This window comes from Loxodonta africana, chromosome 11, assembly GCF_030014295.1.
Source record: "Loxodonta africana isolate mLoxAfr1 chromosome 11, mLoxAfr1.hap2, whole genome shotgun sequence".
Lineage (NCBI taxonomy): Eukaryota > Metazoa > Chordata > Mammalia > Proboscidea > Elephantidae > Loxodonta > Loxodonta africana.
Window position 1 is genome coordinate 15,368,257 of NC_087352.1, and position 27,357 is coordinate 15,395,613.

At 39.1% G+C, this 27,357-nt stretch overlaps 1 protein-coding gene across 7 annotated transcripts in view; it reads left to right on the top strand.

The window, feature by feature from the left end:
• Positions 1-7,914: 7,914 nt before the first annotated feature.
• Positions 7,915-27,357, top strand: part of CARD8 (caspase recruitment domain family member 8) — a 67,837-nt gene continuing 48,394 nt past the window's right edge. For 2 of the 7 annotated variants that reach the window (XM_023543200.2, XM_064293934.1), the window contains exons 1-3: positions 7,916-8,171; positions 11,724-11,826; positions 26,284-26,421. In XM_023543200.2, the coding sequence (XP_023398968.1) occupies positions 11,765-11,826; positions 26,284-26,421 (200 nt within the window). In that variant the 5' untranslated portion in view covers positions 7,916-8,171; positions 11,724-11,764. Of the gene's footprint in view, positions 8,176-11,723; positions 11,827-26,283; positions 26,422-27,357 lie in introns of all 7 variants that reach the window. The other 5 variants (XM_023543201.2, XM_023543203.2, XM_023543202.2 and 2 more) reach the window with 5 other exon arrangements.

A 27,357-nucleotide genomic window follows, 5' to 3' on the forward strand; every position in this document is an offset into this window, starting at 1 on the left:
TCTGAGGATGTACATTTTCCCAAGTTGAACTACAGAAAAAAGTAAACTTCAGGGTCTAGAAAAGTGGTTAGAAATTAGTTCTCACTCAAAAAAAAAAAGAAAAATTTCTCACTCAGCTGATAGAAATTACCCCAGGACCTGATGTGACCTGGCCCCAGAGCTGCACGCAGAGAACGAGTTTCCTTTCCAACTGAGCCTGCTGTGCCTCCTTCTAAGGAGGCTGAGCGTCTTCTCATATGCTTCTTGGAAGACTGAATATCTTCTTTGGAGAAAAGTGTATTCAAGTCCTTTGCCTATTTTTCGACTGGGCTGTCTTTTTGTTGTTGAGTTGTAGGAATTCTTCATAATTTTTTGAGTAAATTCTTGTCAGATACATGGTTTCCAAATGTTTTCTTCCATTCTAGAGGTTGTCTTTTCAATTTCTTGATAATGTCCTTTGATACTCAAAAGTTTTTAATTTTGATGAAGTCCAATTTATCTGTTTTTTTTCTTTTGTTACTTGTGGTTTTGTTATCATATTTCAGAATCTATTGCCAAATACAAAATCTTGAAAATTTAACTCCATGTTTTCTTTTAGGAGCTTTGAAGATTGACCATTTAGGTAGTTGATTCATTTTGAGTTAATTTTTGTGTACTTTGAGGGTAAGGGGCTCAATTTCATTGTTTTGTATGTGGAAATGTGGTTGTCCCAGCACCATTTATTCAAGGGACGATGCTTTCCCCATTGAACAGACTTACCAACCTTGTTGAAAATCAGTTGGCCATAGATGTATTGGTTTATATTTAGACTCTCAATATTCTCTACATGTCTATGCTTATGCCAGTACTACACTGTTTTGATTGTTGTAGCTTTGTAGTAAGTTTTGAAATCAGGAAGTATGAGTCCTCCAGCTTGTTCTTCTTTTCACTAGTGAGGACTCCTTGCAATTTTATATGAATTTAAGGAAATTATCTTGAAACCGTAGGTTGCTTTGTATAATATTGACACTTTAGCAATATTAAGTCTTTCAATGCATAGACGCCGTACATCTTTTCATTCATTTAGGTCTTCTTTAATTTCTTTTAGCAATGTTCTATAGTTTTTCATGTCCAAATCTTTTACCTCCCTGCTTATATTTAGTCCTAGGTATTCAATTCTTTTCAATGCTGTTGTAAATGGAATGGTTTTCTTAATTTCCTTTTTGGATTGTTTTTATCTGGTGTATAGAAGCACAACTGATATTTGTGTATTGATTTATACTCTACAACTTTGCTGAATTTGTTCACGAGCTCTAGTAACTTTCTTTTGGATTCTTTGAGATTTTCTATATTCAGGATCCTGTTATAAGCAAATAAAGATAGTTTTATTTCTTCATTTTCTATTTAAAGGACTTTTATTTCTTCTTTTTCTTGCCTACTTGGTCCTGCTAAGACTTCCGATAATGTTGAATAAAAGTGGTGAAAGCAGGCACCCTTGCCTTGTTCCTGGTCTTAGGGGGCGAGCTTTCAGTCATTCTCCATTGAGCATGATATTAGCTGTGATTTTCTCATAAATGCCCTTAATTATGTTGAGTAATTTATTTTCTACTCCTAGTTTTCTGAGTGTTTTTATCCTTAAAGAGTGTTGGATTTGGTCAAATACCTTTTCTGTGTCAATTGAGATGATCATGTGTTTGTTTGTTTTTTTCCTCTCTTTGTTCTATTAATGTGGTGTCTATTTCCTTGTCATTATTTGTCTAGATATAAAGTCTAGATATACTATCCATTATTGGAAGTGGTATATTGGAGTCTCCAACTATTATAGGAGATCAAATTTTCATTTGATTCTGTCAATGTTTGTTTCCTTTATCTTGGGGCTGTCTTTTCAGGTGCACATATGTTTATATACATTATATCTTCCTGATGAATTGACTCGTTTATCAATATATAATGCTTTTCTTTTTCTCTTGTAATAATTTTTTACTTAAGAGTCTTTTTCCTTTGATATTAGTATGGCCACAGGAAGCAGCAAAAGAAGATGGATGGAATACACAGACTTGGCTAATGTTCAACCATTTCAGGAAAAATCATATGACCAGGAACTGCTGGTATTGAGGAAGAAGTTCAAGCTGCATTGGGAGCACTAGCGAAAGATAAGGTGCCAGGAACTTACTGAATACCAATTGAGATGATTCAACAAATGTATGCAATGCTAGAAGCATTTACTTGTCTACGTCAAGAAATTTGGAGGGCAGCCATCTGGCCAACTGACTGGAAGAGGTTTATATTCATGCCCATTCCCAAGAAAAACAATCAAATGGAATGCAGAAATTATCAAACAGTAGCATTAATATCACAGGCTAGGAAGTTTTTGCTGAAGATAATTTAAAAACTGATTGCTGGCTTACATCATCAGGAAATTTCCAGAAGTTCTAGCCAGATTCAAAGGAAAACATGGAATGAAGTATATCATTGATGATGTGAGATGGATCTTACCCAAAAGCAGAGAATACCAGAAAGATGTTCACTGGTGTTTTATCAACTACACAAAGACATTCAACTCAGTGGATCATAACACATCATGAATCACATTATGAAAATGGGAATTCCAGAAGAACTAATTGAGCTCATGCAGAACATGTACATGGATCAAGAGGGAGTCATTCAGACAGCAGAAGGGGGTGTTGTATGGTTTAAAATTGGCAAAAGTTTGTGGCGGGGTTTCACCTTGCTTATTCAATCTGTATTACTTATTGAATTATGACATTGGTGAAGAATATTGAATATACCATGGACTGCCAAAGAATGAACCAATTTGTTTTGGAAGAAATACAGTCAGAGTTCTCCTTTGAAGCGAGGATGGCAGGACTTTGTCTCATGTTCTTTGAACATGTTCTGAGGGGGATCCAGTCCTTGGAGAAAGACATCATGCTTGGTAAAGTAGAGGGCTAGTGAAAAAAACAGAGACCCTCGACAAGATAGATTGACACAATGGCTGTAACAATTGGCTCAAACATAACAATGATTGTGAGGATGGCACAGGACTGGGCAGTGTTTTGTTCAGTTGTGCATAGGGTCGCTATGAGTCAGAACTGACTCGACAGCACCTAACAATATTCAATCTGTATGTGGAACAAATAATCTGAGAAGCTGAACTATATGAGAAAGAAATGACATCAGTATTGGAGCATAATAACATAACATAATAACATCTCTGTTACCTTGTTTTGAGCGTTTTTTTGTTTGTTTGTTTTTGTAATCTTGCTTTGTTTTTTGATTTCTCTGTCTGTGTTGACTTCTGATTGTTCTGCCCAGTGTTCTAGTCTTGGGTTGATACCTGATATTATTGATTTTCTAACCAAAGAACTCCCTTTAGTATTTCTTGTAGTTTTGGTTTGGTTTTTATGAATTCCCTAAAATTCTGTTTATCTGGAAATGTCCTAATTTCATCTGCATATTTAAGAGATAGTTTTGCGGGATATATGATCCTTGGCAGGCAATTTTTTTCATTCAATTTTTTAAGTAATCCCATTGTCTTCTTGCCTGCATGGTTTCTGCGGAGTAGTCAGAATTTATTGGTTCTCCTTTGTAGGTGACTTTTCATTTATCTCTCGCTGCTCTTAAAATTCTCTCTTTATCTTTGCTTTTGGCAAGTTTGATTATATGTCTTGATGACTTTCTTTTAACATCTACCTTATGTGGAGTTCAATGAGCGTCTTGGATGGATATATTCTCCTCTTTCACGATATCAGGGAAGTTTTCTGCCAACAAATTTTCAACAATTTTCTCAGTATTTTCTGTTATCCCTTCCTGTTCTGGTACTCCAGTCACCCTTAGGTTATTTCTCTTGATAGAGTCCTACAGGATTCTTAAGGTTTCTTCATTTTTAAAAATTCTTTTATCTGATTTTTCTTCAAATATATTAGTGTCAAGTGCTTTATCTTCAAGTTCAGAAATTCTGCCTTCCACTTGCTCAATTCTGCTTCTCTGTCTTTCTATTGAGTTGTCTACTTCTGTTAATCTTCTGAATTTCTGATTGCTGTCTGTCTATGGATTTTTCCAGCTTATTAAATTTTGCATTCTGTTCATGAATAATCTTTTTAAATTTCTTCAATTGCCTTATCTGTGTGTTCCTTGGCTTGTTCTGCGTATTGCCTGATTTCCTTCCTGATGTCTTGAAGGGTTCTGTATATTAAACTTCTGTATTCTGCCTCTGGTAAACCAGGAATGCACTTTCATCTAGAAGATCCCTTGGTTCTTTGTTCTGAGAGCTTGTTGAGGTGATCATGGTCTGTTTCTTTATGTGACTTGATATTGACTGTTGCCTCCGAGCCATCTATAAGTTATTATATTAGTTTATTTTATGTTTGCTTACTGTATCGTAGTTTCTCGCTTTGTTTTGTTTTGATATGCCCAAATGGGTTGCTTGAATGCGCTTGATTATTTTTGCCTTTGGAGCTCTGACTTCCTGTCCCCAGATGGCTAGAGCTATTATCAGGTATATCAGTCTAGGAGTCCATTTACTTTTCTTGTATGAATTCAGCTCAGGTGTCCAGGTAGCTGATCATCAAGTGTGTGGTACAGGCTCTGTCCTACAGTCTTAGAGGGGCAGGGGTAATTGGTGAATGTACCGGTATCTGATTGCAGCAGGGGGTCACTCTCTGAACAAGGCAGGGAGGTGGAATCTTCCCCTATATGTCTCTGAGGAAAGCCTGTCCCTGATCCCTAGAGTGTGCAGGTGGGTGGGTTCTGCAGACGGACCATGGGAATCCAATGTTTTTGGTTGTAAGGACTAGGAGGTACCAGTTATCCTTGGACCCCTGTTGAGGGTGGCTGGGTGGCCTGAGTGGAGCTACCAGTCCTTAGGCCCCTGATGTGGGTAGGTGAGGACCCTGTTTAATAGGCAAAGCAATGTCAAACATCAAAGACCCAACTCTCTGCCGCACAGCTGAAATGGTTGGAGTTTGCCAACAAGGGCCTATTCTCCTGAAATAGGCCCACAGAAGTCTATGCAGAGGGCAAAGATACTCAAAGTCCATGGACTGTTTATGCCTGGACAGGAGCTGTTTCCGTCCTGAGCTCTCCTGGTTAGTGGAGCCGGCAAATTATCTTTTCCCCCAGTTGCAAATTTTTCCTTCTCTAAAGCTGGGAGGATGGCTCCAGGCACTCAACAGGGCCTATCTCAGGCCCAGGGCAGTCAGCTGCTGAAGCTGGCTTGGGGGTGGGGGGGGGGAGTGGTAAAATATATGCAGGTACCTAGCTTTTGCTGAGAGTGCTGTTCTTCTCTGGTTCTGGAGGTGTGAGTAGGCTGTGTGGCAGGCTGCTTCTCCCTGAGGAACCTGCAGCCGAACGCTAGTACCAGCCCGTCACTGCCGCTCTGGGAATGGTGTCTGAGGGAGGGCTTCCCACAATTCAGGTCCAGTAACTCCTCTCTACTTCTGAACATCTCTTCTTCCCCCTGCCCCTCAGTTCATTTTCTAAGCTTGCCTTTGATGCTCAGGGCTCCTAGCTTGTCATAAATATACTTGTTTCACTTGTTTTTTTTAGTCTTTGTTGTGAAGAGGGCTTGCCGGAAGTGTCTCTCTATTCTGCCATCTTGGCTCCACCTCCTCTCTTTAAAGTTTTAAAAAGTAAAGATGTCTATTTGATGACTAAGATGCGCCTAACCCAAGCTAGGGTCTTTTCAATCACCTCATGTGCATGTGAAAGCAATACATATGGACAAAGAAGACAGAAGAATTTATGCATTCAAATCCTTGTGTTGGTGAAGAATATCGAATATGCTATGGACTGCCAGAAGGATAAACAAATCAGTACTGGAAGAAATACAACCAGAATTCTCCTTAGAAATGAGAATAGTGAGACTCCTTCTTGCTTACTTTGGACATGTCTTCCAAAGAGATTAAGTGCTAGAAAAAGGCATCATGTTTGATGAAGGAGAGGATCAGAGAAAACAAAGGAAGTCCACAATGGGATGGATTGACACAATAGCCACAACAATGGACTCAAATATACCAATGGTCATGAATGGCGTAGGACGAGGCAATGTTTGTTCTGTTAGATATAACCATAAGCTGGAGCTAACTCAATGGAAACTAAGAACAGCAGCAGTATATAGTCACCCCAATTCTCTTCTCGTTACAATTTGCATAAAATACTTTTGTTCCATCCTTTCAATTTTAATCTGTGTCTTAGATCTAAAGTGAGTCTCTTGTAGACAACATATAGTTGGGTCATTTTTTTTTTCAAATCAGTTTTTCCAATCTCTGCTTTTTAATTGGAGAGTTTAATCCGTTTGCCTTTGAAGTTGTTGTTGTCGTTAAGTGCTATCGAGTCGGTTCCAACTTACAGCAACCCCATGTACCACAGAATGAAACACTGCCCAGTCCTGTGCCATCCTTACAATGGTTGTTATGCATGAGCCCATTGTTGCAGCCACTGTGTCAATCCATGTCGTTGAGGGTCTTCCTGTTTTCTGCTGACCCTGTACTTTACCATACATGATGTCCTTCTCCAGGGACTGAACCCTCCTGACAACATGTCCAAAGTATGTAAGATGCAGTCTCGACATTCTTGCTTCTGAGGAGCAATCTGATTGTACTACTTCCAAGACAGATTTGTTCATTCTTTTGGCAGTCACGGTATATTCAATATTCTTTGCCAACACCACAATTCAAAGGTGTCAATTCTTCTTTAGTATTCCTTATTCATTGCCCAGGTTTCACATGTTTATGATGCCAATGAAAATACCATGGCTTGGGCCAGGCACACCTTAGCCTTCAAGGTGTCATCTTTGCTTTCCAACACTTTAAAGAAGTTCTTTCCAGCAGATTTATCCAATGCAATGTATCTTTTGATTTCTTGACTGCTGCTTCCATGGCTGTTGATTGTGGATCCAAGTAAAATGAAATTCTCAACAACTTCAATCTTTTCTCCGTTTATCATGATGTGGCTTATTGGTCCATTTGTGAGGATTTTTGTTTTCTTTATGTTGAGGTGGTGCAATTCATACTGAAGCCTGTGGTCTCTGATTTTCATCAGTAAGTGCTTCAAGTCTTCTTTACTTTCAATAAGCAAGGTTGTGTCATCTGCATAACGCAGGATGTTAATGAGTCTACCTCCAATCCTGATGCCCCGTGCTTCCCCATATAGTCCAGCTTCTTGGATTATTTGCTCAGCATACAGATTGAATAGGTATGGTGAAAAGATACAACCCTGACGTACATGATTCCTGACTTTAAACCATGCAGTATCCCCTTTTTCTGTCTGAACAACAGCCTCTTGAACCTTTAAAGTAATTACTGATTAAAAAAAAGACTCACTTCTGCCATTTTTCTGTTGCTTTCTCTGTGCCTTGTACATTTTTGTCCCTCGCTTTTTCCAATACTGCCTCCTTTTGTATTTGGTTAAATTTTTGAAGTGAATTATTTTGATTCCTTTCTCATTTCCTTTCGTGTATAGCTTTTAGATGTTGTCTTACCATAAGGATTACAATTACCATCCTAAATTTAGGGCAATGTTATTTATATTGTTACCAACTTAACTTTAATAGCATACAAAAACTCTGTACCTATACAGCTCCATTTCTTCCCCTTTATGCTGTTTTCATCTTCATAAATTATCTTTATACATTGGGTGCCAAATAATATAAATTTATAATTATTTTATGTATTTATCTTTTAAATCATGTAGGCTGTAGGGTGGAGGCATGTCTGAACTCCGCCTCATAGCAATCAGCCTTGGGCTGTTGGTCTTGATTCTCCTTCCCCCTTGTGAAGTGAGAGGCGGTCAGATGTCCCTGAAATGCCATTTTTACAGCCCCACATCCAGTAAACTCGATTAAAAATTACAGATGCTTCCTACTTTGGTGCCCTGGACTTCAAACCATGCAAGGCCCTGCCTAAGCAGAACTCTCCCTGGCCACACCCTCTAACTACCATACAAAACCTCCCATCGGTTTCATTTCCTTGTTTGCTCATGCCATTTTCAGACCTGCTTAGGAGTCACTCTGCTCTCCTAAGAAAGCTGTGTTATGTGAGTAATAAACTTTTCCATACTCTCTTGGTATGTGTGTGTGGTGTCAACGTTCTCCACATCTGAACCAAATTTTGACTGGGGAGTCCCCCAGCACAGCTGCTGCCCTACCATATCTGATGTGCATAACCTTCAGTGAGTGGGGAAGAGAGCAAGGAGAGAGAGCAAGCCGGATAGAGGTAGGTCCGTGGATTTCACAAGATTTTTTTTTTTAATAAAATTTTTATTGTGCTTTAGGGGTAAGTTTACAGAGCAAATTAGCTTCTCATTCAAGAGTTTGTACACAAAGTGTTCCATGACATTGGTTCCATTCCCCACAATGTGCCTGCCCTCCCTCCATTTTTGTCCTAGTTACCCTGTTTCCTTTCGTCCTTCGTTGCTACTACCCCTTCCTGCTTTCTCAGCTTTGCTTTAGGGCAAATGTTGTCATTTTGATCTCATATAATAGACTGTTCTCTTGGGTGTTGTTGTTTATTTTATGGGCCTGTCTATGGTTTGGCTGAAAGATGGTCTCTGGTAATGGCTTAGTTCCAGTTCAGAAGAGTGTCGTAGGGCCATAGTCTCGGGGGTTCCTCCAGTCTCTGTCAGACCAGTAAGTCTGGTGTTTTTTGTGAATTTGATTTTTTGTTCTTCAATTTTTCTCCCAATTTGTCCGGGACCCTCTGCTGCGATCCCAGTCAAAGCAGTAGGTAGTGGTAGCCAGGCGTCATCTAATTCTTTTGGTCTTGCGGTAGTGTAGGCAGTGATTCATGTGGTCCATTAGTTTTTTGGACTAATTGCTCACTTGGGTCTTTGGTTTTCTTAATTCTCTTTTGTTCTGAAGGGTAAGAGACTGGTAGTAGTATATTAGATGGCTGTACACGAGCTTTTAAGACCCTAGATGCTACTCACCAAAGGAGGATGCAGAGCTTTGTCTTTATGTACTATGTTGTGCCAATTGACGTAGGTGTCTCCCGAGTCTATGGTCCTTCACCCTCAAAGTATTTATGTCTAAGTTGCCCTGACTGTGGCCTTTGTGTGCTCTATTGTCTATGTTTATATATAAGCATCACCTACAGTTATGTATGTAGAAATATCCACCACCAAAACCTATATCTGCAGATGGGTGTGTTCCCTTATGCCCTCCCACGTCTCTTGTCATGTCTGCATAGCTATGCATCCATTTGTAAATTTGTGTTTGTTAATACTATTGTTGCAGGATTGTCTATGCTATAGAAATCACTATTGTCACCCTTTGTTTTGTATACCAGATGTTATTTTTGAAACGTCAGTATTTCTTGTAACAATAGCAATAAATATAATAATGACTCACACTTTATAGTAAATATTTTTCAAGATTACATAACTAACTGTTCCACCCCACCCAGTAATCCCACTAGAGCAATGGTGTTTAAAACTTTTGAGGATTGCATTCCTTCATTAGTTTCAGTGTCAGTAATAACATGAAGTAACTGGGAATTGTTTTTACATTGTTAAAGATGAGAAATAATTATATTTTATGTACTTATGCAGATATAAAAATATATTCTTTCTGGCTTTGTCCCTGTGCGGCACAAAAGGTTAAGATAACAGCTACTTGCTGAAATGTTGGAGGTTCAAACTCACCCCGAGGTGCCTTGGAAGACAGGCCTGGAGATCTGCTTTTGAAAGGTCACAGCTTTGAAAACTCAGTGGAGCAGTTCTACTCTGTGCACTTGGGGCCGCCATGAGTAGGAATCGACTGGACAGCAACTAACAACAGTAACAAGCTTTATCTACTGAAATGTTAGGCTGTCCCTAAACAGTATCATCCCAGAAGGACATTGTGGTGGCACAGTGGTTAAAAGCTACGGCTGCTAACCAAAAGGTCAGCAGTTTGAATCCACCAGGTGCTCCTTGGAAACTCTATAGGGCAGTTCTACTCTGTCCTTTAGGGTCACTGTGAGTCAAAATCGACTCGATGGCAATGGGTTTTTTTGGTTTATCTCCCCAGAAACAAGAGCCTGATATATCCATCTAGAATCTATATTTTAAATCCTAAATCTCTAACACTGATTGGATTAGAAGTTAGCTCAATACAGGAACTGATCCAGTCAGATATTTTCCTTAGGACTTTTAAATAAACGGTACAGAGTGTAAAGTCATATGATGTTGCTCTTGTTAGCAGCCATTGAGCTGACTCTGAATCATGGCGACCTTATGTACAACATAAGCTACTTGGTTCCACATAATCCTCACAATCAACGGCATGTTCAAGTCCATCATTTTGGCTATTATGTCAATCCATTGCACCTAGGGTCTCCCTCATCCTTGCTGGCTCTCTACTTCATGAAACATGACGTCCTCCTCCAGTGATTGACCCCTCCTGATAACATGGTCGAAAGAGGGAGTCAGACAATGTTCTGTTGTGATCCATAAGGTTTTCATTGGCAATTTTTCAGAAGATTTCCAGAATCAATATGCAACATCATGATAAATGAAGAAAATATTGAAATTGTCAAGGATTTTATCTTACTTGGATCCACAATCAATGCCCATGGAAGCAGCAGTCAAGAAATTAAACAAAGCAACTCACTGGCAAAACCTGCTGCAAAAGACCTCTTTAAAGTGTTAAAAAACAAAGATGTCACTTTGAGGACTAAGGTGGGACTGATCCAAGCCATGATATTTTTTATTGCCTCATATGCAACTAAGCGAAAGCTGGACAATGAATAAGGGAGACTGAAGAAGAACTGATGCTTTTGAATTATGATGTTGGCGAAGAATTTTGAATATACCATGGGCTGTCAGAAGAACGAACAAGTCAGTCTTGGAAAACTTCAGTCAGAATGCTCCTTGAAAGTGAAGATGGCGAGACTTTGTCTTAACTATTTTGTATATATGATCAGGTGCAACCAGTCCCTAGAGAAGGACATCATGCTTGGTAAAGTAGAGGTTCAGTGAAAGAGGAAGACCCTGAATGAGATGGATTGACACAATGCCTGCAACAATGAGCTCAAAATAGCAACGATTGTGAAGATGGCGTGAGACTGGGCGATGTTTTATTCTGTTGTACATAGGGTTGGTATGAGTTCGAACCAACTGGACAACACCTGACAACAACAACGGATCACCAGGCCTTTCTTCCTGGTCTGTCTTAGTCTGGAAGCTCCGCTGAAACCTGTCCACCATGGGTGACCCTGCTCATATTTGAGATACTAGTGGCATAGCTTCTAGCATCGTAGCAACATGCAAGCCACCACAGTAAGACAGACTGGCAGACAGGGGGTGGTCTCTAACACTAGAAGCTATCATTTCTGTTTCTTTTTTTTGACTACAAAGACCTGTATCAAAAACAAAAATCACGTAAGTAATCCAGATTCCTACCACTCTAGGCAGAAAAAAAAAATGCTTTTCTTTTCCTACTTCCCTTTTTATGGTCTTTGTTTCAAGTGCGTACCACTGCTGGAAACAATTAAATAGATCTCTTTTGAAAGGACAATAAGCAATCTTGGCTATTTGTAGAGATAAAAAATGCTAACATTTACTTGAAGGTTCATCAGACTTATATGGAGCCCTGCTAGCGCAGTGGCTAAGAGCTCGACTGCTAACCAGCAGTTCGAATCCGAGAGCTACTCCTTGGAAACCCTACGAAGCAGTTCTACTCTGTCCTATAGAGTCGGGATGAGTTGGAATGGGCTTGACTGCAAGGAGTTCTTTTGTTTGTTTGTTTTTCTGACCTATGTAAATACAATCATCTTATATTTTTTCAGGATTCATAGAGACACAGTGGAGAGAATACAATATTTCATAAATGGAAGAAGATAAATCTTTGGAAGAGAAGACTTCTGGGCCCATTGGAAGGCTCCAAAGTTGGTGAGAGAGCATATAACCTCTGAGAACTCTTGATGGCTTTGATTCCTGTGCATCTTTTTTTGTTCCATGAAATACGAAATATGGTGGATGGGTTCTAAGATATAAAATGCTCTGACTTTTTTTTTTTTTTTTTTGCTAAATTGCACTTAGGTCAGTATGTGTAAATTTCTTTTTCTTTCTTTCTATTGTAACTTAGATGAAGGTTTACAGAGCAAATTAATTTTTCATTAAACAATACATATATTGTTTTGTGACATTGGTTGCCAACCCCATGACATGTCAATGCTCTTCCTTTCTCGACCTCAGGTTCCCCATTATCAGCCTTTCTGTCCCCTCCTGCTGTCTCGTCATTGTCTCTGAACTGGTGTGCCCATTTAGTCTTCTTTTGTTTTATTGGCCTGTCCAATCTTTGTCTGAAGAGTGAGCCTCAGGAGTGACTTCAGTGCTGAGTTTTTAACTCCAGAGGCCATATTCTTGGGGTTTCTCTGGCCTCTGTCAGACCAGTAAGTCTGGTGTTTTTTTTTTGTGTGTGAGTTAGAATTTTGTTCTACATTTTTCTCCAGCTCTGCCTGGGACCCTCTATTGTGATCCCTGTCAGAGCAGTCAGTTGTGGTAGCTGGGCACCATCTAGTTGTGCTGGACTCAGTCTGGTGGAGGCTGTGGTAGTTGTGGTCCTTTAGTCTTTTGGACTAATCTTTTCCTTGTGTCTTTGATGTTCTTCATTCTCCCTTGCTCCAGAGTGGGTAGGACCAGCAGAGTATCTAAGATGGCTACTCACAAGATTTTAAGGCCACAGACATTACTCACCACAGTAGGATGTAGAACATTTTCTTTATAAACTATGTTATGCCAGATGACCTAGATGTCCCCCAAGACCATGGTCCCCAGCCCTCAGCCTAGTAAGTCAGTTCCTCAGGGAATTTGGATGTGTCTGTGAAGCTTCAATGACTTTGCATTGTACAAGTTGTGCTGGCTTCCCCAGTATTGTGTACCGTCTTACCCTTCACCAAAATTACCTCTTATTTATTGTCTAGTTAGTGTTTTCCACTCCTCACACATCCCCTCCCTTGTAACCATGAAAGATTGTTTCTTTTTGTGTGTAAACCTTCTCATGGGTTTTTATCATAGTGGTCTCATGCAATATTTATCCTTTTGTGATTGACTTATTTCACTCAGCATGTTGCCCTCCAGATTCATCCATGTTGTGAGATGCTTCACAGATTCATCATTGTTCTTTATTGTTGCATAGTATTCCATTTTTTTTTTATTCCGTTGTGTTTATGTACCATAGTTTGTTTACCCATTAATTTGTTGTTGGGCATCTAGGTTGTTTCCCTCTTTTTGCTGTTGGGAACAATATTGCAGTGAACATGAGTGTGCGTATGTCTGTTTGTGTGAAGGCTCTTATTTCTCTTGGATGTATTCCTAGGAGTGGGATTTCTGGATCATACGGTATTTCTGTTTCTAGCTTCCTAAGAAAGCACCATATTTTTTTTACAAAATGGTTGTATCATTTTGCATTCCCACCAGCAGTGCATAGGAGTTCCACTCTCCACGCAGCCTCTCCAACATTTGTTATTTTCTTCTTTTTTTTATTTGTGCCAGTAATGCCGGGGAAAGATGGTATCTCATTGTGGTTTTGATTTCCATTTCTAGTGAAATTTACAAGCTACCGATCATGAGCATTCCCTAATGTATCTGTCAGCCGCTCAAATGTCTTCTTTGGGAAAATGTCTATTATATCTTTTTTTAACTGGATTATTTGTCTTTTTGTTGTAGAGGTGTTGGATTTTCTTGCAGACTTTAGAGATTAGACCCTTGTCAGATATGTCATAGCCAAAATTTTTTTTCCAGTCTGTAGGTTCTCTTTTTAAGTCTTTTGATGAGCATAAGTGTTTAATTTTTAGAAGATCTTCCTTATCTTCTGGTGCTTGTGTGTTATTAGTTATGGTTTGTATCCTGTTAATGCTGTATTCTGGCCTTTAGCATTGACACTGTTTTTTCTGCTATGACCTTCACAGTTTTTGGTTTTATATTTAGGTCTTTGACCCACTTTGAATTAATTTTTTATATGGTGTGAGGTATGGGTCCTGTTTCATTTTTTACAGATGGACATACAGTTTTGCCAGCATCATTTGTTGAAAAGACTGTCTTTTCCCCATTTGATGGATTTTGGGCCCTTTGTGAAGATAGCGTGACCATAGGTGGATGAACTTACATCTGGGCTCTCAATTCTGTTCCATTGGTCAATGTGTCTGTCGTACCAGGGCCAGGCTATTTTGACTACTGTAGCTGTTTAGTAGGTTCTGAGGTCAGGTAGTGCTAGTCCTCCTACTTTATTCTTCTTCAATAGTGCTTTACTTATCCAAGGCTTCTCCCTTTCCATATAAAGTTAATGATTAGTTTTTCCATCTCTTTAAATAATGTCACTGGTATTTGGATCGGGATTGTGTTGTATTTGTATATAGCTTTGGGCAGAACTGTCATTTTCACAACGTTGAGTCTACCTACCCATGAGCATGGTATGTTTTTCCATTTGTGTAGACCTCTTTTGGTTTCTTGCAGTAGCGTTTTGTAGTTTTCTTTGTATCCATCTTTTACGTTCCTGGTTAGATTTATTCCTAAGTATTTTATTTTTTTTAGGGGCTATTGTTTCCTGATTTCCTTTTCACCATTCTCTTTATTGGTGTATAGGAATCCAACTGATTTTTGTATGTTTATCTTGCATCCTGTTACTCTGCTGGATCTTTCTATTAGTTCCAGTAGTTTTCTCATGGAGTCTTTTGAATTTTCTATGTATAGTATCATATCATCCTCAGATAGGGACGTTTCACTTCTTCATTATCAATTTGGATGCCCTTTATTTCTTTTTCTTGTCTTATAGCTCTAGCTAGTACTTCTAGCACAATGTTAAATAGAAGTCATGATAAAGGGCATGCTTGTCTTGTTCCTGTTCTCAAGGGGAATGTTTTCAACCTCTCTCCATTAAGAATGATGTTGGCTGTTGGTTTTGTACTGATGCCCTTTATCATGTTGAGGAATTTCCCTTCTATTCCTACTTTATTGAGAGTTTTTTAAATCAGGAATGGGTGTTGGACTTTCTTGAATGCCTTTTCTACTTCAGTTGAGATGATCTTGTGATTCTTTTATTTATTTGGTGGATTTTGTTGATTGATTTTCTAATGTTTAATCATTCTTCCATACTTGGTATAAATCCTATGCGGTCATGGTGTATTATTTTTTTGATACGATGCTAAATTCTATTGGCTAGAGTTCTGTTGAGAATTTTTGCATCTATATTCATGAGAGATATTGGTCTGTAATTTCCTTTTTTTTTTGTGGTGTCTTTGCCTGATTTCGGTATCAGGATTATGCTGGCTTCATAGAATGAATTAGGAAGTATCACTTCTTTTTCTATGTTCTGAAATAGTTTAGTACTGTTGAAAGCTCTTCTCTGATTGGTGGAATTCTCCAGTGAAGCAATCTGGGCCAGAGTTTTTTTGGGGGGGGGTGGGGGAGGCTTTTTTTAAATTTCAATTTCTTCTCTTCTTTGGGCCTGTTCGGATTTTCATCATCATTTTGTGTTAGTTTGGGTAGGTAATGTGTTCTAGAAATTTGTTCATTTCCTCTAGGTTTTCAAATTTGTTGGAGCATAGTTTTTCCCAATACTGTTATGATCCTGTATATTCCAGTTTGGCCTGTTTTAATGTCCCCCATTTCATCTCTTATTTGGGTTATTTGCGTTCTCTCCTGTTTTTCTTTTGTAAATTTGGCCAGTGGTTTGTCGATTTTGTTGATCCTCTGTAACTCTCCTTGTTCTCCGTTCTCTGTTTTCTGTCAGTTTCTTATTCCAACCGTTGCTTGATTGGTGCTTTATTCCTTCATTTGATGTTTAGGAGTTCTGGACTGATGTTTGTATCTGTTTTAGTTTTTCAGGTCTTTGCTGCAGAGGGACGACATGGTGCTTCTATTTATAGCACCATGTCATTTTTTTTGAAAACAATATTTTATTGTGTTTTCGGTGAAGGTTTACACAGCAGTTTACATTCCCATTCAATAATTTCTACACAAGTTTTCCAGTAACATTTGTTAAATTTTTCACAATGCGTGAAAATTCTAATTGTTTCCATTCTGGTTGTTACGTTTCCATTACACCTTCTCCTCACTTATTGACCATCTCTTTATCTGACATTTTGCATTTATGATAATAGTAAAAAATCTACTATCTGACTCTTTTGCACATTAATGACACACTTCGGCAGTAATGAACACTGAAGTGTGAGCTAGAGTAATGCTAGGTGTGATAGTTAACATTATGTGTCAACGTGGCTGGGCCTGAGTTTCATTGGTTTGGCAGTTATGTAATGATGTAATTTGGTAGTTATGTAATGATGTGATTTGGTAGTACGTAATGATGTAGTCATCACCCGTTTTGTCGTCTGATGTGGTCATCCTCCATTTTTGCACAATGCTGATTTCACATAATGACCTGGTTTTTGGAACCTAAACATGTCAATAAGTGAGGTTGTGAGAATACAATCTAGTTTCCCTCCCCGTTTCCATTCTCATCTTTGTTTTAAAGTAATGGCTGTTTTGTCTTATATAGGTGATTTTTTTAAAGGAGCACAGAGCTTGTGGGTGCTATTCATTATTTTGTGAACTAGATTGTTATTTAGCTACAAGGTGACCTTGGAGGTTAGTTTTGGTTCAAAGTTTGAAGAATATCTCAAGGCAATAGTCTCAGGGAGTCCTCCAGCCTTAACCACTGGCAAGTTTGTTTGTTTTTAGAACTTTGAGGTTGTTTCACATTTTTCTCCCATTTTGTCAGGGTCCATCTATTGAGGCCCTGATTAAAGTGGTTGGTAGTGGTATCTGGGCACCATCAAGTTCTTATGGTGTTGCTTACATTTTTATTCATTCACTTGTTTTCATTTGACAGAATGAAAAAGGCCCCATGGGCACTTAATGTATTTTGTAGACTTGTCTTCTCTATCATGGGTAACATAACCTTGACTCTGACCATGGTAACTTCATAACAGAGCAAAATGAGTCTAGGAGTGTTCCTCCAGCTATTTCCCTTCAGCATGGGTTATATAGCCTTGGTGATACTCTTGACAATTCCACAGCATGGTTCTCAGATCCACCAGAACAATGCAGCCTGACCCACTGAGCTATCTTTATTGAGCTTCTGCTCTGCATCAGCATGTTTTTCAGAAGCTCATGTGTCATTTGTGACCAATTAATGCTGTTTTGCATGGACTTGGAATCCAAAGTAATGGATGTATCCAAAAGTTTCTATATATCCAATTCAGATACTCTCGTACACATAGAAGTCTACAGACTAGGAACTGTTGAGGATGATTGGGGTAAATTATTCTGTTTGGGAAGCCAATATCTTCTTCTTTTTAATTTTTTTTTTATTGTGCATTAGGTGAAAGTTAACAGAGCAAATTAGTTTCCCGTTCAATGGTTTGTACACAAAATGTTTCATGGCAATGGTTCAGGTACCCACAATGTACCTGCCCTCCTCTCATTTCCACTCTAGTTACCCTGTTTCCTTCCCTCCTGCATTGCTGCCTCTTCCTGCCTTCTCATCTTTGCTTTAAGGCAAATGTTGCCATTTAGATCTCTTATAATAGATTTTTCTAAGGAACACATTCCTCTCAGGTGTTGTTTATTTTATGGGCCCGTCTATGGTTTGGCTGAAAGGTGGTCTTTGGAAATGGCTTCAGTTCCAGTCCTGAAGGGTGTAGGGCCATAGTCTCAGGGGTTCCTCCAGTCTCTTTCAGACCAGTAAGTCTGGTGTTTTTAATTTTTTGTTCTTTAATTTTTCTCCCACTTTGCTTGGGACCCTCTGTTGTGATCATAGTCAGATATCCCAGTAGTGGTAGCCAGAAACCATCTTGGAGTGATGTAGGCTGTGGTTCGTGTGGTCCATTAGTGCTTCAGACTAATTGTTCTCTTGAGTCTTTGGCTTTCTTAATCCTCTTTTGCTCCAGATGGTAAGAGGATGAAAGCTCTCTTAGATGGCCTGTCTTAGATCATCTATCTTAGATGGCCATTCACAAGCTTTTAAGGCCCCAGATACTAGTCACCAAAGTAGGATGCAGAACTTTATCTTTATGAGCTATGTTGTGCCCACTGACATAGGTGTCCCTGGGATCTATGGTCCTTTTCCTTTGAGCCTTGGAACTTTGTTCTGTGAGGTGTTTGCTTATGTCTAAGAACTTGCCCTAATTGTGGCCTTTTTGTGCTTTATTGTCTATATTCATATATAAGCACTACCTACAGTTATGTATATAGAAATATCCACCACCAAACCTATATATGCAGATAGGTGTGTTCCCTTATACCCTCCCACATCTCTTGTCATAACTATCTAGTTATGTATCCACTCATAAATCAGTGTTTGTTAATACTATTGTTACAGGATTGTCTATGCTACAGAAATTACTGTTGGTGTCCTTTATTCTTGCATTTCTCTCAGTGTCTTCTCACTCCTTGGTCATGTTTTGCTGCCATATTGTGCATTTCCTTTCCCTTCACCAGAATTGACACGTCTTTTATCTATTTGGTAGTCCTGGCTCACATCCAAAAAAAACTTTTTTTCCCCAGGAGTAAACCTTTTCTTCCTTTATAATAATGGTCTCATACAATATTTGTCCTTTTGTGATTGACTTATTTCACTCAGCATGATGTCCTCCAAATGCATGCGTGTTGTGAGATGTTTCACGGATTCATCATTATTCTTTATCATTGCTTAGTATTGCATTACCAGAGCCCTGGTGGTGCAGTGGTTAAGAGCTTGGCTGCTAATCAAAAGATTGGCAGTTTGAATTCACCAGCCACTCTTGGAAACCCTAGGGGAACAGTTCTACCTTGTCCTATAGGGTTGCTGTGAGTAGGAATTGACTAGATGGTGAGTTTTTTTTTTTTTAATATTCCGTTATGTGTATGTACCACCATTTGTTGATCACTCATCTGTTGATGGGAACTTAGGTTGTTTCCATCTTTTGGCTATTGTGAATAATGCTTTAGTGAACATGGGTGTGCATATGTCTATTTTTGTCATGGCTCTTATTTCTTTAGGAGTGGGATTGCTGGGTCATATGGTATTTCTAATTCCTAGCTTTTTGAGGAAGCACCATACCATTTTCCAAAGTGGTTCTATCCTTTAACCTTCCCACCAATAGTGTGTAAGAGTTCCAATCTCTTCACAACTTCTCCAACATTTGTTATTTTCTATTGTTTTGATTACTGCCAGTAATATCTGGGTGAGATGGAATCTCATTGTGGTTTTGATTTGCATGTCTCTAATGGATTAAAAAAAATTTTTTTTTTTCTTAATGGATAAGGGCCATTACAGAGATTCAAACAAATGGAAGGAATACACAGAGTCACTGTACCAAAAAAAATTGGTCAATGTTCAGCCATTTCAGGAGGTAGCATATGATCAAGAACTGATGATAAGATGGAAGGAAGAAGTCCAAGCTGCAGTGAAGGCATTGGTGAAAAACAAGGCTCCAGGAATTGGTGGATTACTGATTGAGATGCTTCAACAAACAGATGCAGCACTGGAAGTGCTCACTTGTCTATGCCAAGAAATTTGGAAGACAGCTACCTGGCCAACCAACTAGAAGAGACCCATATTTGTACCCATTCCAAAGACGGTGATCCAACAGAATGTAGAAATTATCGAACAATACCATTGATATTACACACGAGTAAAATTTTGATGAAGATCATTCAAAAGTGAATGATCAACAGGGAACTGCCAGAAATTCAAACTTGATTCAGAAGAGGATGTGGAATGAGGTATATCATTTCAAATGTCAGAGGGATTATGACTGAAAGCAGTGAATACCAGGAAGATGTTTACTTGTGTTATGTTGACTATGCAAAGGCCTTCGACTGTGCAGATCACAACAAATTATGGACGACATTGCCAAGAGTGGGAACTCCAGAACATTTAATTGTGCTCATGAGGAACGTGTACATAAACCAAGAGGCAGTCGTTTGAACAGAACAAGGGGATGCTGCGTGGCTTAAAGTCAGGAAGGGTGTGCGTCCAGGTTGTATCATTTTACGATAGTTATTCAATCTATATGCTGAGGAAATCATCTGAGAAGCTGAAGTATATGAAGAAGAACGTGGTATCAGAATTGGAGGAAGGGTTATTAACAACCTGCAATATGCAGATGACACAACCTGGTTTGCTGAAAGTTAAGAGGACTTGAAACACTTACTGATGAAGATCAAAGACCGTAGCCTTCACTATGGATTACACCTCAACATGAAGAAAACAAAAATCTGCATAAGTGGACCAATAAGCAACATCATGATAAATGGAGAAAAGATTGAAGTTGTCAAGGATTTCATTTTACTTGCATCCACAGTCGATACTCATGGAAGCAGCAGTCAAGAAATCAATCGATGAATTGCATCGGGCAAATCTGCTGCAACAGACATTTTTAAAGTGTTGAAAATCAAAGACTTCGCCTTGAGCATTTTCATTTTCATTAGATTTTAGAATTTTTTTTTTTTATTCCATCCTTGATTTCTTCTATTACCCAGTGGTTTTTAAGCAAGGTGTTGTTCTGTTGACATGTGTCTGATTTTTTCCTTGCTCTTCCTATTATTGATTTCTACTTTAATGGCATTGTGATTAGAAAAAATGCTTTGCATTATTTCAAAGTTTTGGATTTTGTTAAGACTTGCTTTGTGTCCTAAAATGTGCTGTATTGTGGAGAATGTTCCATGCGTATTGGAAAATGTATACTTTGCTGTTGGGTGGAGTGTCTGTATATGTCTATGAGTTTGAGTTGGTTGATTGTGGCATTTAGATCTTCTGTATCTTTGTTGAGTTTCTTTCTAGATGTTCTATGTTTCACTGAAAGTGTGCCATGAAATCCCCTACTATTATTGTGGAACTGTCTATTTCCCTTTTCAATGCTAGTGTATGGATTACATCTCAACATAAAGAAAACAAAAATCCTCACAACTGGAACATAAGCAACAAGATGAGAAAAGGAGAAAAGATTGAAGTTGTCAAGGATTTCATTTTACTTGGATCCACAATCAACACCAATGGAAGCAACAATCAAGAAATAAAATGATGCATTGCATTGGGCAAATCTGTTGCAACGGACCTCTTCAAAGTGTTACAAAGCAAAGAAGTCACCCTGAAGACTAAGGTGCGCCTGACCCAAGCCATGGTATTTTCAATCACATCATATGCATGTGAAAGCTGGACAATGAATAAGGAAGACCGAAGAAGAATTGATGCCTTTGAATTGCAGTGTTGGTGAAGAATATTAAATATACCATAGAATTCCAAAAGAACGAACAAATCTTTCTTGTAAGAATCCCAACCAGAATGCTCCTTAGGAGCAAGGATGGCGAGACTATGCCTTACATACTCTGGACATGTTATCAGGAAGGATGAGTCCCTGGAGAAGGACATCACGCTTGGTAAAGTAGAGGGTCAGAGGAGAAGAGGAAGACCCTGAATGAGATGGATTGACACAGTGGCTGCAACAATGGGCTCAACCATAACAACGATTGTGAGGGTGATGCAGGACCAGGCAGTATTTTGTTCTGTTGCACATAGGGTAGCTATGAGTCAGAATGGACTAGGCAGCACCTAACAACAACAACAAGAGTTTGTTTTATGTATTCTGGGTCCCTGTCATTGGGTGCATATATATTTATTATGGTCATACCGTCTTGGTAGATTGACCCTTTAATCATTATATAGCATCCGTCCTTATCTTTTATTCTGTATTTTACTTTAAAGTCAATTTTATCAGACATTAATATTGCCGCAGTTGCTCTTTTTTGGTAATTGTTTGCTTGATATATATATTTTTTCCCATTCTTCTTTGAGTTTTAGTTTATGTGTTTGTGTCTAAGATGTATGTCTTGTAAACAACATATTGATGGATCATATTTTTTATATCCATTCTGCTACTCTCTGTGTCTTTACTGGTTCATTAATCCATTTACATTCAGCATAATTACTGATAGTATGAGTTTACTGCTGTCATTTTCTACTTTTCTGTGGTCTTGACAGTTGCTTTGTTTTGCTTAATTTTCTGTGCAAAATAGAATTTTCTTTGTGAGTTTTCATTTCTTTTGTTATAGATGATTTTTTGTTTGTTTACTGAGTCTTTATATTTTCCTTCTTTTTTATTTTGATGGGTAGGTCTGTTAACTTTCTTTTTGGTTATTGAAATTTACCTTTATCCTCCTAAGTTTAAAACAGTTTTTTATTTCCTGATATCACCTTGAATTCCTCTCCATACAAAAGTTCTATAACTACACCATTTATTCCCTCTTATTTGTTTTGATGTTGTCATCATTTACACGTTGATGTCCCTGGTTCCCTGTTTTCAGTCTTTTAGCTTTGTTTTATCTTTGAGAATTCTTTATCTGGGTTGATATCTGGGTGGTCTGTCCCGTGTTCTAATCCTAGATAGTCACCTGATGTTGTTCTTAGTTCTCTATCTGAAGGACTGCCCTTAATATTTTTTGTAAGTTTGGTCTGGTGTTTTACAAATTCCCTTCATTTTTGTTTACCTGAAAATGTCCTAATTTTGTAATCACATTTGAAGGACAATTTTGCTGGCTATATAAATCTTCATTGGCAATTTTTTTTCCCCAAGATTTTATATATGTCATTTCATTGCCTTCTTCCCTGCATGGCTTCTTCTGAGTAATGGGAGCTTAGTCTTTTGGTTTCCCTTTTTAGATGACTTTTCTTTTTTTCTAGCTGCTCTCTGGATTTTTCTTTGGTTTTGGCAAATTTGATTATGCTTGATTTGTCTCATTATGGCCACACCATTCATGTTAGGCTAACAGGGCCCCGTTGGAAGTGAATAGAGTGAGAAACATCCCTGCCTGGCTCTGGCCGTGGGTGTAGAGTTGCTCCTGCTTGGCTGCACCAGGTGGTGGGGGTGTCAGCTAGGAATGCTGCTTGCTTTGTCTCAATATGGCCATGCTGTGCTGGTCGAGCTAGCAGGGCACCTATACAGGGGGCTGGAGGAAGCAGAAGGTCATGCAGGACCATGGGCCCCTTGTATGTGTGGTCGAGTGAAGGGGCAGGCACCTCCAGACCGTGGGTCCTGGCTTAAGGGATAGTTGGTGATGGGAGACGCTGAGCTCTGATCATGACTGGGGAGGGGGGATGGCCAAGTGGAGTGGGAACACCCACTGGCCCATGTATCTCTGGCACAGAAAGCTGAGGTAGACATTGTGGGTGGGGTGCGTGCACTTCACTGCCACAGGGCAGGATGCACTCCTGTCTGGCTCTGGATGTGTGTGTAGAGTTGTTCCAGCTTTGCTGCACCAGATGATGTAGTTTTTGGCTGGGAATGCTGCTTGCTTTTTCTCGGTATGTCCATGCTGTTCAGTTTTAGGTAGCAGGTACCAGCTATCTGTAATTCTCTGTTTCTGCTGATTTTGTATTTTCTCTCCTTCCCCTTGGCACTTAGCCCAATTCTTCAGCCTTGTCTTTGATGCTTAGGGTTCCTAAGTTTTATTATATATTTAATTCACTTGTTTTTGGGGGTCTTTGTTGTAAGAAGTATGATATGAAGCGTCTGACTACTCTGCCACCTTGGACTGCCTCCCACAACAGCCCAACGTGTTCTTAACAAAGTACTAAGTAATTTTTCACTTTTATCATTAATCATCATATTTTGTGATGATGCTATAGAATCCTTGTTTTCGAAGTTAAAAAAAAATACACAAAATGGTTAAATAGGAATTTTGTCATGAATGTAACTGCTAAGGAAGGACAATGCAGGCACTGAATTCGGGGCTCTCTGATCTTCATATTGTTGTTTTAGTGTTGCTGTAGTGTCTATTTCAATTCATGGGTACCCCATGTGTGTTGTAGTAGAACTGCTCCAAAAGGTCTTCCAGGTTGTGATCTTCTGGAAGTAGATTCTGAGGTGCCCCTGATTGTATTCAAACCACCATCCTTTCAGTTAGCACCTGAATGCTTTAATCTTTTGACCACCCTGGGGAGAAGGACTATTGCTGTTGTTAGTTGCTGTCGAGTCCATTCTGACTCATGGTGCAGACTAGAACTGCCCCATAGCGTTTTCAAAGCTGTGACCTTTCAGAAGCAGATCACCACGTGTGACTTCTGAGGTGCTTTTGGATGAGTTTAAACCACTAGTAGCTGGGTGCTTAACTGTTTGCACCACCCAGGGATTCCTTTGGCCTTCCTAGTCCATGAGAACAGCCTGCTAAATACAGAAATCTTCTTTTTAAGAAATTTAGTTCAATATGACTTAAAAACACCAGTACTCCTTCCTCTTTTGAACCAGTTGAAGATACAGCAAGTAAGGAATGTCTTATCCTCCTAGTTTTCAAGAATCTTGTATTGCTCCAGGGACAGATTAAGGCATGTGAAGGCACTAAGCACTAATAATCTTGGTGCCTCATCTTTGGCTTATTAATTTAAATGGGATATGTGAGTTACACAGACCTCATCAGATGGAATACACAGGAATCAAATAGACTATTTGATATCTGTGGAAAGAGACGATGGAAAAGCTCAATATCATCAGTAAGAACAAGGCCAGGTGCTGACTGTGGAACTGACCATCAACTGCTCATATGCAAGTTGAAGTTGAAGAAAATTAGAACAAGTCCACCAAAGCAAATTACAATCTTGAGTATATCCCACCTGAATTTAGAGGCCATCTCAAGAAGAAATTTGATGCATTGAACTGAAGACCAGACGAGTTGTGGAATGACATCAAGGACATCATACATGAAGAAAGCAGGACATCATTAAAGAGGCAGAAAAGGCCAAAATGGATGTCAGAAAAAAACTGTGAAATTTGCTCTTGAACATTGAGTAAATAAAGCGAAGGGAAGAAATGATGAAGTAAAAGAGCTGAACAGAAGATTTCAAAGCTTGGCTCAAGAAGACAAAGTAAAGTTTTTTGAATGAAATATGCAAAGACCTAGAGATAGAAAACCAAAAGGGAAGAACATGCTCAGCATTTCTCAGGCCTGAGGAACTGAAGAAAAAATTTAAGCCTTGAGTTGCAATATTCTAGGATTTTACGGGGGAAATACTAAACGATGCAGGAAGCATCAAAAGAAGTTGGAAGGACTACACAGATCACTGTACCAACAAGAATTGGTTGACATTCAATCATTTCAAGGGGTAGCATATGAGGTCCAATTTGACCTGAAGGCACTGGCGAAAAACAAGGCTCAAGGAATTGATGGAATACCAATTGAGATGTTTCAACAAATGGATGCAGCGCTGGAAGTTTAAATTTGCTAACAATTTAGGAGAGAGCTACCTGGCCAACTGACAAGAAGAAATGCATATTTGTACCCATTCCAAAAAAAGGTGATCCAACAGAATGTGGAAATTGTTGAACAATATTGTTAATATCGGGAAACGCTGTCACACACAAGTAAAAATTTGCAGAAGATCATTTGAGGGCGGTTGCAACAGTACTTTGACAGGGAACTGCCAGAAACTCAAGACGAATTCAGAAGAGGACCTGGAACAGGGATATCATTGATGATGTCAGATGGATCCTGACTGAAAGCAGAGAATACCAGAAAGATGTTTACCTGTGTTTTATTGACTATGCAAAGGCACTCAACTGTATGGATCATAACAAATTATGGATAACATTGTGAAGAATGGGAATTCAGGACAATTTAACTGCACTCATGAGGAACCTATACTTAGGCCAGGAGGCAGTCTTTTGAAGAGAACAAGGGGCTACTGCATGGTTTAAAGTCAGGAAAGATGTGCATCAGAGTTGTATTTTTCACTGTACTTATTCAATCTATATGCTAAGCAAATAATTGAAGAAGCTAAACTGTATGAAGAAGAATGCAGCATCAGGAATGGAGGAAGGCTCAATGACAACCTACGATATGCAGATGACACAACTTTTCTTGCTGAAAGTGAAGAGGATTTGAAGAACTTACTGATGAAGGTCAAAGACCACAGCCTTCAGTATGGATTACACCCAAAATGAAGGAAACAAAAACCCTCAGAACTCATGAATTCTCCATGTGTGTCACATTAAAACTGTGCTCCATGAAGTTTTCAATGGCTGTGATCTTTTGGAAGTAGATGGACAGGCACGGCTGGGTGGATTTGAATGCCAACCTTTCAGTTAGCAGTTGAGTGCTTACCCATTTGGACGACTCATGGGCTCTGTAATAAGCATTATGGATTGAGAATGGAACAAAGAATGCCTCCTGAGATAAGAACAGAGATAGAGGCAGACTTAATTCAATGAAATATCAGGGGAATGGGCTCTTGTCATAGGACAGACATCAGAGAAGGCATCCCTCAAGATGGGACACCTAACCTGGGCCCCTTCCACTACATGACAGTGAAGAGACTGTCCCATCACTTAACACCTCCACCTGTTCACATTACATCTCTCTTTGTGTTTTTCCCAGGTTTAGTAGATGGATCTCCAATTCAGATGCACAGGAAAACTTATTACAAACTTCACCTCGTGGTCTGTCCACGGAGGTGATGATGTCGAGTGCCAGCACTTCTGGTCAGCTTGAATCCCTTGGAAGAGTCATACCTAGGTAAGGAAACCATAGTCCGTGGGGAGAAAACAAGGATTTTGTGCCCTGCTCCTCTTTTTCTTAGAGCTTTACATCTGAATCTGAAGCCCAAATAAGTCCTCCTCATGGGAGATGAAAAAGGAGTAAAATATCCAGCATTTCTTCCCCTCTGACCATTCTCACGCTCTGCCCAGAACACCTTGCTGTGCAGAAGCAGAAGGCAAAAACCAGACAGCCACAGTTGTATGGATTCATAGAACACATACATCATCTCCCTAAGGCCCTGGAGTTTCAATCAATCAGATTAGGGTCCCCTTTCTTTTGGGCACCAATGAGGGATGAAGGCAGAATACAAACTTGAAATCTCTCCTGAAAATTCTTAGCGGGGTAGTTTAGGTAAACAACATATTGAACTATTGTGAAACAAAAAAAACTTATTGTGAACACTAATCGAGAAAAAAAAAGAAACCCACTGTCACCGAGTTGATCGTGACTCATAGTGATCCTATAGGACAGAGTAGAACTATTCCATAGGGTTTCCATGGTTGTAATCTTTACAGAAACAGATTGCCACACCCTTTTCCCTGCTGAGAGAATGGTGGATTTGAACCACGGACCTTTTAGTTAGCAGCTGAGCACTGTAACCATTGTGCTGCCAGGACTCCTTATTTATCCCCCTAACTTACTACATTTATTAATTTTATAGCCATTTTTAGATAATTTGTTGGGCTTGCTTATGGAATTCATATCGTTTGCAATTACTGACTGTTTAATCTCTTCCCTTTTAATAATTTTACTTCTAATTTATCTTTTCTAGTTGTATGGGTGAATGCTTCCAAGATTTTAATAAAAAGAGTGGTGGGGTGCACACTGGCCATTTTCCAGACTTTGGTGGAATCATTCCATAGTTTCCACACTAACCTTGATGCCACCTTTTGCCTGATAGACATATTTCAT